Below are 11,249 nucleotides of genomic sequence, written 5' to 3'. Positions count from 1 at the left end.
GTCTAATGTTGATAACCAACATACAGCAGCCATACTCACAGCTCGTCCCATGCAAGAAAGACAGAACCAAACATACCAACACCATACCTGGTTCATACCAAACAACCTTGGAAACATCGGACAGGAAAATGTTTTATAGAAAATCTGTGTTTAATTAATTTTACAATAGTGAAACAGAAAAATAAAGACAAACATCAAATATGTGTGTTAGATATATACACACACACAACTACATGTGAAGTGATTAACTCAGGAGATGTTTCTTTCCAAGAAACTGGACTTTCCTCTCAAAAGCCGTTGAGCGGACTGGAGCATTGATTTCATAGAATGGATTCATTGCAAACTGGAAGACAAAATAAACAATTAAATCAAACACTGAAGGAAAAAAACAGACCAAATGTTACCTCATGCCAGGTTATTCTGATCATATGGATGACAACTTACCTTAATGTATAAATCATATACATCATTAAAAAAGTTTTTGATTCCATCTTCTTGTCGCACATCATGCAGCATGATGAATCTTATATGTACGGCAAACAATTAAAGAAAATAAAGCCATGCCAATGAATTCTTTGAATATGATTTTACAGAATGACAATAATATGACATCTAAAAACATGGTTACATTATACTGCAAACTAACATGTTAATAATGACTGGCTCTTCATATAACAAATATTTTTGTTATTAATAAATCTGTTGACTATTTTTATATTTTATAAAATAAGAAATGCCCGTCACAATTTCCCAGAGTCTAAGGTGACATCTTCAAATTATTTTGAAGATGAACCAACAATCCAAAACTCAAAGATATTCAACTTACAATGATACAAAACAGAAAAAGCAACACATTGTTATGTTCCGGAAGATGGATTGAGATCATTTTTGCTTTATAAATAACTGAACAATAATTGTTTATCAAAACAGTTGCATTTGTGTCAATTACTTGACTAATTGTTTCAGTTATCTTGCATTATTGTATTCTAAATTACAGATGTACACCTCTAAAATGAGTTTATTAAACATGATATATTAGTCATGTAGGAGTGTTGTGTCTCTTCTGAAAATAAAACTACATGGCAATATTCTATCAATGTTTAGATTTTGATTACCACCATTAATAAATAATTATGTATTGAGGGATTAATCAAAAGGAATAGAAAGGATATGTCCTGCAGTGACGAAGGCAGAAACGAACCACTCGTTGAATTTGTCCACCGTTTTCAAGTACATGTTGTTGGACAGCCACATGTTTTCATCCACCAAATCCAGGGCAGCGTGTGCGATGAACTGGTTCAGGTGACGATGGTCATCCTGTGGTCAATAACACAAATCTTAATAAGGGTAATAAATTAACAGACATTATTCCCTATAAATAACTGTAAATGCTGTGTACCACTTATTTTAAATACAGTTTAGTGTATTCACATGCTCCATCATATATGAACTATATCCTGTTAATCTAAACTGTAGTCTATGGATAGGCTAATAAATAACGATTATAATTTCGTTACCACTGTTATTGCACAAGAAAATATGTACTGCAATAATTGCTGGTGTTATCAATAAAGCCATGTTACCTTTGATTCAGCCTTCCCAGATGGCAAGAACTCCATCTCAAACACAGGATTGTCTTGATGACCAACCATGACAAAATAAAAACTTCCAGACATCGTTTCCCCTTTTTCTTAGCAAAGACAGACTGTGCTGAAAACAATTAAAACCAAACGAAATAGGTTCAACAATGTCATCTTTTCAAATATCAGTGTCAATATCACCCGATTGAATGTGAACCCTTTTCAGCTAGCAAGCTAATGTTAGCCGCAGTGCTGCATTTAGCGTCGTTTAAGTCTTTATGTGATTATTGTCAAACTAAAATATACATATTACGTCTTGAAAGAGTATAAGTACGCAACGTTAGCACAAGAGAAAAGCTTATTACTTTCAAACAACCGACTTTTGTTTACCTGTTAAGTTTGCTTCCTGGAGAGAAGCGAGAGTAGTCGCAGAAAAATGACGACATAGTCAAGCAAGCAAATATATTTATCAGTTATCTGCTGTAAAACGGTTTTTAGCAACAACTGTTTTCAGCTCAGCTTCATATAAATAATTATTACAATACATGTATGATAAATTATTGCATAATGATAATATATAATATGTTTGCCCCCCCTCACGTCATAACTGTGGGCCCGGAACCAAACTTTCCGTTGACGGATTTAAATTAGAGGCACACACCTCCTCGAAAGGGACGCCGAGACGCTTTCTGGTTGTCAGGCTGGTAACTAGAGACATTATTCCCTTTTTGAGATGCTTATTGTATTGGGTGTTTAGAGGAAAGAGTGACAACAGTCCAACATCAAGTAAGGGTACTTTGAAAGTTGTTGAAAACAGAGGCTTTTGTTTTCCAGCTCGCCCCGTCAGCTTTAACGTGCTGTTGTTTTCTTATGCCAGGACCTACACAACAACAACGAGAGTTAAGTTATGTCTAAGGAAGACACGTTATCCCCAGATGAGCTGAGGAAAAGACTCTATCAAACGTTTAAAAATAAAGGAGTTCTCGATACACTCAAAGTAAGTCGTGCTAATAAAGTTGCTGTTGGCTCGTGTAGCCCGAGTGTGTTCTACTAACCTTCGCGTTAGAGAGTTTAGTCTTCATCCCTCTTGTTCTGTAATTCTTCTGGTCTGAATTAGACGCAGCTGCGGAATCAGCTCATCCAGGAGTTAAAACACCCACCTTTGACTGGAGGAGAACCAGTTCCCAGACCAGTACCTGGGAAATCTGAACCCCTTTTGGTGTCAGCCTGTAACAGCATAGTGTCTGATCATCTCCGCACCTCAGGATATGAGTACACCCTTTCTGTTTTCTGCCCTGAAAGTGGCTTACGCAAAGACAAGGTAAGTAATTGTAGCTTACGTTTAAAGTGTTAAAGGACATCTTTGCTGATGAAGATGTTGGTCTCTGATCCATTTTGGCAGGTTTTGACGACAGGAGACCTTCTTCAGCTTCTCAAAATTAGTCCGGAATCAGCACTTTACAGATCCCTGGTAAGTAATAATATCATTTGGCATGTAGAATATTGTTCTTGAAATAAGAAATAAATTATGCTAGTAATAACAGCGTTATTTTTTTATTTACAGTCTTCAAACAAAGATAACAATGATAAAGGTATGTGCAGCATTATGTGACTTTTAACAAAGCTGCTTCTGCCCCTAAGGCCTGTAATTGATATATTTTCTCTTTGCCTATCAGGGTTCCTGATCAGCCTTCTAACACAGCTAACACACCATTATACTCACAGCCGGTGCCATGATGCTGACACTCAGACAACCAGCATAGCAAGTTATGGAGAGTCTCTTGGTAGGATGAAAAAAAGTCTTAAATTCCACACGCATGCCTTTCAATGCAGCGTTTTTAATGTTTATTTTCTTCCATACACAGTTGAGAAGATGAAAATGATTGATAAGGAGTATGAGAGCTTCAATTACAGTGGAGATAAATGGTTTTCACTCGAATCAAAACTGGCTGCCTATAGAAAAGAAATTGAAGCACAGATGCAAGCAGAAATGAACACAAAGGTATATATTTATATTAAGTGACTGAATCTAAAGCTGCATGAGCTGGTGTAAAGCACAGCTGCATAATCAATGTTTAAAATGTATAAATGTCATATGGTGCAACTTTATGTTATAAATGTTTCATGCTTTATGAGTGGCTTATTTGTGAATGTGTAGTTTTCCTGTTGGACTAAACATTTAGTCTTTTATTTTTTAAGATGCAACATTTTAAAGAAGTTGAAATCGCCACAGTGAAGATGGAAGAAAAAGCTCAATTTCATAAAGAATTTGATAAACTGAAGCAAAATCTGGAGAGGACTTACGAGATGAAGGCAAAGGCGTTGCTGGAGCGGGAGAAGAATGCCATTGATCGATTACAAAAACAACAAGAGGTAGATTACTGCTAATATGATGTTGTGCTCTGTTTCTTTCTCTCAAGAGAAATCTTAGCAAATGCCTACATCTAAAGACGGTATAATTGATACTGCTATTTGTATTTCTTTATTCTTTAGATTGAAGAAAAAAATGTGTACATGCAGAGACAATCAGTCCTGAAAGAAATCGAAACGGTGCGGAACAGAGAGAATGAGCTGAGGATGAGAATGGAGGCTTTTGAAAGGTAATTGTTCTTTTTATTACCATTCATGTTAGTAAATGAGTGCTTTGCTCTCTCACTGGTTCATAGAGAATGTTACTGTGTATGTATAATGATGATTGTATGATAGGACTTGTCAAATGCACGAGGAGAAGATCAAGACCACGGAAGAGCTGCTGAGGAGAAGAGAACTGGCTGTGAAGACTATGGAGGACACGTACGACCAAAGGCTAAAGAATGAACTTTCCAGGTATTTTTCATGTTGTACAGGTTTGTTTTTTTGGCTCGCACCAGTTAAAGATATTCATTTGGTTGCACATATGCAGCCTCATCTGATATATTTTCTCAATTCTGTTCACTTTATCCCTCAAGTTAAGTTAGTCTGTTTCTTTTGTTAGGGATATTGTTATTGTGTGACCAGAGGATGTCACTGTTTTATAGTTTTAAGTAAGAAAGGCCCGTATATACATTGAAAATCTTCAGTCATAGATTTATTCCATTCTAGAGCAAAACTATTTGTGCTCGAACTGTTTATAAGTAAGTGAATTGTTTTCTTTTTGAATGAATGTCAGTAAATAAGTTGAAATTGTGCACGTCAGACATATTTCCACAAAGTCCAAAATGTGAGTTTCTGTGTTAATACACTTATAATTTCTTATTACATTAAAACTACTATAACTTGTGCAGTTATATAGTTACATAGTGTGTACTTACAGACTTAAGACTGGTTGGCCGTCTGTCAGCAGCTTTGTCTATGGAGTAACAAACAATAGAGCACCCGATCATCCACTCGACTGAATGGTGCATTGCTTTAGTCTAAATGGCTGCTGGTTTGGTTTATTACTCTGTACCCGTTTTATGAATAGGCCACATGGATGTCCAAGCTCGTTTGTGTTGATTTTAGTCTCTGAGCTCTTTTTGATCGTTGTTCTTATGTCTTTATAAAAACTAGTTACCAGATTGAGTTGAAGGATGAATTTATCAAGAGAACAGAAACACTAACTGAGAGTGAGAACAGAAACAAAGGTGAGTATTTAAATGAATGCGAGGTTACTGACCGCTTTGCTATTGCCCATGTTTTACTTTGACCTTTGTGTTAACATTCTTTTTATTTCTCAGTGGAAACTGTTCGTATCCAAAAGGAGTCTGTTGTAATTAATGGAAAATCAGAGGAGCACAGCAGAGCATGTTCAGAGCTGAGACGGCTGCAGGTAAACAACACAACCCGGTCTTTTAATGGGCAATAGGCACAATACTAAATAATTGAACAACTTTCAATCAGTGAGTGTGATGTCATAATAAGTATATGGTACACAATGCAATATAACAATTGAGTTTCCAGCTTTATTTTTGCCTTCTCTTTTCATCTCTTTTCTGTTGCGTTTCAGCCTGAGCTAGACACAGCACAGCAGCAGATATCTCTGCTGACTCAACAGAAGGAGCTTTTCAGGGAAAGACTGGAGACCATGAGTGACTACCCCAGCATGAACCGAGAGAAAGCAGAGCTGCAGGGGCAGCTGAGGCTGCTGAAGACACAGCTGGAGGAGGCCCAAGAGGAGAACCGGCTTCTCCATGCAGGTGAGGATTAGCTTGTCTGTAATATTGTACAACTGATTCCTTTTGTGACTGGTAAATTCAGTGTCTGAGAGTTATCGCTTATAATCCTAGAAAATCAGTACCTCAGAATATTTGTAGTCTTTTTTTTATTTTTTATAACTGAGATAAATCCAGTTCCTATGTTGCATTCACAGTGCTCCAGTGTGGGCTTATTCTGAGCCGTGGGAGATGCAGCGTACTGTGAAGCATTCATGTTAGTCTGTCCCACTGCTTCTGGCTCAGCTGAGGCTTTTTGAATGTGTCTTGCCTGCCAATGTGGGGCCTCTGTGCTGTGTTTGTAATTCTGCAGACAGCTCTCTAAGAAGGAACCAGTGAGGGAATGAGGATGAGAAGTGGAGTGAAGTGGAGCAGAGACACAGGGCTTCCTTTACCCACGGCGGAGAACCAGAAATGTTCCTCTCTCTCTGAGGGATACCGTATTCTTCCTGTTTGAGGATGGGGCAGTAGGCCTCTCTCCTCATCACTAACAAAAGGCAGAAACACTGTGCAAAGCCCCATGTGTTGAACTCTCTGTACATAACCGTAAACTGGAACACTTTTAACATGAGTCCCTTAATCAGATTAACTTCCATGTATCGTGCTTTTTCATCAGATATCTTTCTAAATGCAATAGACACTGGACTGGAAAACAGGAAGCCATTTTAAAGTATGTTCTGACTCTGATAACCCTTCTCACAGATTTGGGCAAGCCGTCCAAGGAGCAGCTGGGCTTGCAGATGGATTTACGGAGGCTGCAGAGCGCTCGCAGACTGGATGAGGAAGAGTTTGTCAACCAGAAACAGGTGCTGCAGTCACAGCTCCAGAGTGAGGTCAGTCTCATCGCGTGTGTGTGGGAAACTATGCGGTCAGTTTTTGTTTTTTTTCATGCAGATTTGTCTAACCTTTGGGAATGTCTTGTGTAATCTGTGTTTCCGGTGACTTCTACTTATGGTATGCTTTAGACTTTATACTTTGTGCAAACAATAACTTCTTGTGTGATGTCCTGTTTTCTGAAGGTGGAGCGGTGCGCTCAGCTCACGGCACAGTTGATCGAGTGTGACGAGAGGTCACAGTGGATGACTAACCACATTGAGGAAATGAAGATCCAGCTTCGCCAAACTCAACAAGGTACGCCATGACTGGGCATGCATGTCAGCCATGTCTTAATGGCCGTCCACACCAAGAACTCTAAAGATAATTATGAATATGTCGTTTAAAAAACGCTTCTAGTGGATGGCAGAGTCCACACCAGAACTGTAACGACGGTGGCGATCAATTTCAGAACGATTTGATGAACGATGGAAACACTGACAACCAATCATAATCTCTCCTCGCCTCCAGCTGTGCAGCAGCTTTTTATTCTTATTCTTATTTTTATCAATAAGATGAATAAAAACTAAATCAAGTGCTTTTATTTTAAATGTTGTTTCTCAACATGTCTTTTATGTAAGCTAATTGATGGCATTTAAGACTTTTTAGATGGTCTAACATTACTCTAATCACTCAGTCTTGGCTATTATAAAACGCTTATAGCGTAATATCAGGCTGCAAAATTACAAATAAAAAATCTGTAATTTTACGGTGTTTTGGTGCAGCGTGTGATTGCCGCCACTGTTTACAGAATGTTATCGCTCATCAGTGTGGACGCTCGCATCATTATACTTATAGTTATTGGTGTGGACGGCCCTTTAGTGTCATTAGTCACTTTGAATCATGTAGGTTTCTGTTTGCACCGATGTGTGTTACAATCAGTAATACATAACTTGTTGCCAATTTTTTTCAGTTTTTCGTAAACTGGCTTCCTTTCTTGGATCAAAAGGGAAAATATTTGGGAAGTTTTAAAGACCTCAAACATTTTCCCTTTTTCTCAATTTCTATTTAACATTTTTGGCAACAACCAGTAAAGGAACCCTTGTTACAGTAGTGGCAACCAGCCCCGAGGTGTAAATGCATGTAAATAATTCTTAGTTGTAGCAACCCTTTTTTCTGACGTGTGCTCTTTAATGGTGGTTGGTTTTCTGTATTAGTGTTCAACTCTCCTGTTGTTTGCTTTTCCTTTTCTTTCCCTTTCTTTTGTGTAATCCATGCGATGATGGCAGCTCTTGAAAATGAAGTGCTGCGTAACCCCAAGCCCTCTCTTGTTGATCGCTCAGTTCTGGAGCTCAGCACTGACAAGCTGGTTCCCCCTGACATCTATGTGGACCGAGCTCTGCTGAGGGCCAGGGTGGGTTATGATGACGTTTGTGAAGCAGGTTGGCCAACGCGAGGACACAAGTCCCCTTGGAGTGACGCTCCAGACTCCGACATGGAGCTGGTGGCCGAGGCCAAGGCTCGGATCCAGGAGCTGCAGAAGGAGGCTGAGACCTTGGAGGAAGCCTACAGGAACTACCAGCAGAGGGCAGTGCGCTCCACCATCTCACACATGCTTCCCCCAAGACCCCTTTCCCCACAACGAGCACATCCTTCACAACATCCAGACTCTCCTCTAAGAAAACAAGCTTCTCACCATTCACACACCCACTCATCCCACAAATCAAAGGTCTCGCACAGACCACTGTCTCCACAAGCTACCAGAACCTTCTCCTCTGCGCCCTATGACACCAGAAACATCGTGCCACCTGCACAACTAAGAGTGACCTTCTCAGAAGACCATAACCTGCCCCAGTCCACAGTTTTCCCTGACCACAGTCTCCATTCATTGACTGAATCTCTGTTTCTAAGAGATGAACACCCACAGGACGCAAGCAGCTCTCCATCCAGGCGTCTGTCCTCCACACTGCAGTCTCCCTCCAGGAAGAAGCTTGAAAGAGAGATTGCAGAAGGTACATAAAAAAAAAAATGCTTTGTGAAACATACTTCAAAAGGAATTGGATGCAATGTACCTCTTTTAACTGTCAAGAAAGGAAATGTCGTCAGCGCCCATATACTGACATTTAACACTCACTGTAAATATTTGATTAATGTGCCAGAACACAAAAACAGTCAGTCCACACCTTTTCATGTCAGATTATGGATTATAATCTCTCTCCCATGAAGGTATTGCCTAACAGGAAGTCTTTGCCCCTGATAGAAGCAGTTGTGTCTCCAATAGCGTTCCCGGACTTGTCGTTTGACAGACAGCTCCCTCGTGACCCCCACGACGAGGTGGCGTCTTCAGGTGACTTCTCCTCTGAGCTCAGTCCACCTCGCAGCCCACAGCTCAAGAGCACAGCACGAGACCATTACAGGTACCATCTGGCAATGCTTTGGAAAGGACATTACAAGTTTAATACACTTTTACACAGAGATAGTGAATACTAATGTCCTCCTTTATGTCCCCTTTTCTGTCAGTCCACCAAAGCTGCAACCTGTGCTCTCCAGCTCGGATTCTTCCCCACAGCCTGACAAAATATGCCTCGAAGATCTAACAGGGATCTTGTCAGGTACTCTAAAGTAGTAATTGTTGGGTTTTGTTCATTTTATTATTGCACTGCAGCTTTCCTCTGGTGATGTGAGACCCAGTTTAGATCTTCTCCAGTTTGCAAATGGAACACGGGAGTGGGATTTATACTGTGACTGCTGTTTGGTCACGTCATCGCGCTTCACACGCATTGAGAGCAGAATTGTTGTAATCGACAGGGAACAGTTTATTATGTTGGCGCATAAAGTGCTCTTTCTAGTTCTGTTATATGTGTAAGACATGGGGCAGAGATGACCAGCCCTGTCAAAAGCACACTGTCCTTTTTCCTGTTGTGCCTAAAAGATTTCGCTGTATCCTGGGACAAACGGTCACATCTTTTCTTTTATCTTTTTTCAATTTCACTATGATTTTAATTTAAACAAAATCGCAGTAACAAAATGGAGTAAATCCAGTGTGGAGGATTTAGATTTTGGAATGGCTGCTTTTTAATGAGTGTGTGACTGGCCTCCAAAGTGTCCTTTCAGTGGCCCCTCACAATGGTGAAGATGAAGGGCAGCTGATTATGTATTCTGTGCTGGTCCTCTGGCCCTTTTTGCATTATGGTGGAGCATAAAAGATCTCTTTGTGCATGTCTCCCTCCAGAGCCCGGCCACATTCCAGAGCTTCTCCTGGACACTGCCGTCCCTCTCTCTGAGGAGGCCCCTGACGGCCCCGCTGTCCCCCGCCCACAGGACCTCCCAGAAGACCCGATAGACTTGAAGGGCCAAGCGGGTGAGTCGTTAGTCCCCCCCCCCCAATACTGAGGCATAATCTAAATTGAACCCAAATGACAAGAATGGCCACCTTGTACTGTATACCATCAGTATGAATATTTTATCCTGTGGCCATTCTGGGGTACATTGCATTATAAAGACATGACTGACAATTCCTTTGTCCATCCATATCTTTTATAGAAGTCCCACAGGCCTCAGGTGAATCTGCTAGGGAAGAAGATGAAGAGGATGAGGAGCAGAGGTGGGAAAGGGAGCGAAAGGAAAGACTAGAACAAAGACAATGGGAGCAAGAGGAAGCCAGAGAGAGGGAGCTACAGGAACTTGAAAGACTGGATAAAGAGATGGTAATGATTATCCTTTAAAAAAAAAAAAGAAGACGAAACGGGTAGCCTGATGCAATGAATAATGACAGTATGTATGTCTAACCAGCTTTTGCGAGAGATGGAGCAACCAAGACAAGAAGAAGAAGAAGAAGAAGAAGAAACTGGGATGAAGAAAGAAGTTGATGAAGAGCAGAAGCTAGAGGCAGATCATGACGGTGAGGAGTCTGAAGGTGAAAATCCACTGGAGAAATACATGAAGATGGTCCTGGAAGCGAGAGAGAAGCAGCACGCAGAGGTAACTTGCACACACTCTTGTAAAACGTTGCTTTTGTGACTTGACATGTAGCAGCTGCGCAGTGTGTTTTAAACTGAGTGTGGGGTTTCAGATCCCTGGAAGAGAAGAAGCAGGACGTACGAGCCCAGAAGCCAAGAGTTTGTCTGAGGAGAAAGATAACAGGTAACTAAAAACATTTGACTACGTTTATTGCTTTACTTAAGTTTTGTAATTCAAAAGGTTTAATAAATATTCAAGCCTACATAATCCTCTTCCAAAAACATTTAATTTATTGTGTGGTTTCTCATCTCCTGGTCTTTTGAACGGTATTTGTTCTGGAATGATGTTGTCTTAAGGATACATTTAATTAAGACTATTTTTGCTTTTTCGTTCCCTCGAGGCTTTCACCAATTAACTTGATATTGCTTTCCCAGCGTTGCAGCATATTCACACAAGGATGAAGATGAGGATTTCTGGTGAGCTGGTTGTTCGGGAGTGCTATCCTAAACCGATGAATTACACGACCCTCTGTAGTCTTGTACTGTTTTTAAGTGTGAAGCATTCATTGTTTTATATTTTCTGTTTTATGTATATTAATGTGTTTTTGTGTGTGTGTGTGTGTGTGTGTGTACACATGACACTCTTTTACATCAACTGCATAGGATTGAATAAATCATATTTCATCATACCTTTTTCTATTTCTTTTGGATTGACTACACCACAGCAC

The 11,249-nt window shown here is 40.1% G+C and overlaps 2 protein-coding genes across 6 annotated transcripts; one reads left to right on the top strand and one right to left on the bottom strand.

Moving 5' to 3' along the window:
• Positions 1-129: 129 nt before the first annotated feature.
• On the bottom strand, positions 130-2,738 carry trappc2 (trafficking protein particle complex subunit 2). Of its 2 annotated transcripts, none has more exons than XM_029459018.1 (5): positions 2,636-2,738; positions 1,584-1,710; positions 1,173-1,317; positions 445-530; positions 130-343 (listed from the first exon to the last, which is right to left on the bottom strand). In XM_029459018.1, the coding sequence occupies exons 2-5, from the start codon at positions 1,674-1,676 to the stop codon at positions 245-247; spliced, it is 423 nt and encodes a 140-aa protein (XP_029314878.1). In that variant the 5' UTR covers positions 1,677-1,710; positions 2,636-2,738; the 3' UTR covers positions 130-244. The 2 variants fall into 2 exon arrangements, with proteins under 2 accessions (XP_029314878.1, XP_029314877.1); XM_029459017.1 differs by lacking the exon at positions 2,636-2,738 and adding an exon at positions 1,971-2,145.
• Positions 2,206-11,210, top strand: ofd1 (OFD1 centriole and centriolar satellite protein). Of its 4 annotated transcripts, none has more exons than XM_029459007.1 (23): positions 2,206-2,366; positions 2,458-2,577; positions 2,698-2,901; positions 2,983-3,051; positions 3,145-3,172; positions 3,257-3,364; positions 3,446-3,582; positions 3,780-3,953; positions 4,074-4,180; positions 4,287-4,406; positions 5,109-5,182; positions 5,276-5,367; positions 5,545-5,734; positions 6,452-6,582; positions 6,769-6,880; positions 7,852-8,574; positions 8,823-8,979; positions 9,083-9,174; positions 9,795-9,923; positions 10,106-10,269; positions 10,355-10,543; positions 10,635-10,705; positions 10,957-11,210. In XM_029459007.1, the coding sequence occupies exons 2-23, from the start codon at positions 2,488-2,490 to the stop codon at positions 11,000-11,002; spliced, it is 3,207 nt and encodes a 1,068-aa protein (XP_029314867.1). In that variant the 5' UTR covers positions 2,206-2,366; positions 2,458-2,487; the 3' UTR covers positions 11,003-11,210. The 4 variants fall into 4 exon arrangements, with proteins under 4 accessions (XP_029314867.1, XP_029314868.1, XP_029314865.1 ...); XM_029459008.1 differs by having other exon boundaries at positions 8,844-8,979; positions 10,957-11,026; XM_029459005.1 differs by having other exon boundaries at positions 2,211-2,284; positions 2,415-2,577; positions 10,957-11,026.
• Positions 11,211-11,249: the final 39 nt, after the last annotated feature.

Source organism: Cottoperca gobio, chromosome 21, assembly GCF_900634415.1.
Source record: "Cottoperca gobio chromosome 21, fCotGob3.1, whole genome shotgun sequence".
In the NCBI taxonomy this organism is placed as follows: domain Eukaryota; kingdom Metazoa; phylum Chordata; class Actinopteri; order Perciformes; family Bovichtidae; genus Cottoperca; species Cottoperca gobio.
This window is presented reverse-complemented; position numbering and strand designations above follow the sequence as displayed.

Excerpts from the sequence above, each read along its gene's own strand:
- ofd1 (XM_029459007.1), top strand. The coding sequence starts at position 2,488 with ATGTCTAAGGAAGACACGTTATCCCCAGATGAGCTGAGGAAAAGACTC. Across the intron at positions 4,181-4,286 it reads AGAATGGAGGCTTTTGAAAG|GACTTGTCAAATGCACGAGG; the intron begins GTAATTGTTCTT and ends ATTGTATGATAG. Across the intron at positions 10,706-10,956 it reads TCTGAGGAGAAAGATAACAG|CGTTGCAGCATATTCACACA; the intron begins GTAACTAAAAAC and ends TTGCTTTCCCAG.
- trappc2 (XM_029459018.1), bottom strand. The coding sequence starts at position 1,676 with ATGTCTGGAAGTTTTTATTTTGTCATGGTTGGTCATCAAGACAATCCT. Across the intron at positions 531-1,172 it reads TGCCTTCGTCACTGCAGGAC|ATATAAGATTCATCATGCTG; the intron begins ATATCCTTTCTA and ends TGTTTGCCGTAC. Across the intron at positions 344-444 it reads TATATGATTTATACATTAAG|TTTGCAATGAATCCATTCTA; the intron begins GTAAGTTGTCAT and ends TTTGTCTTCCAG.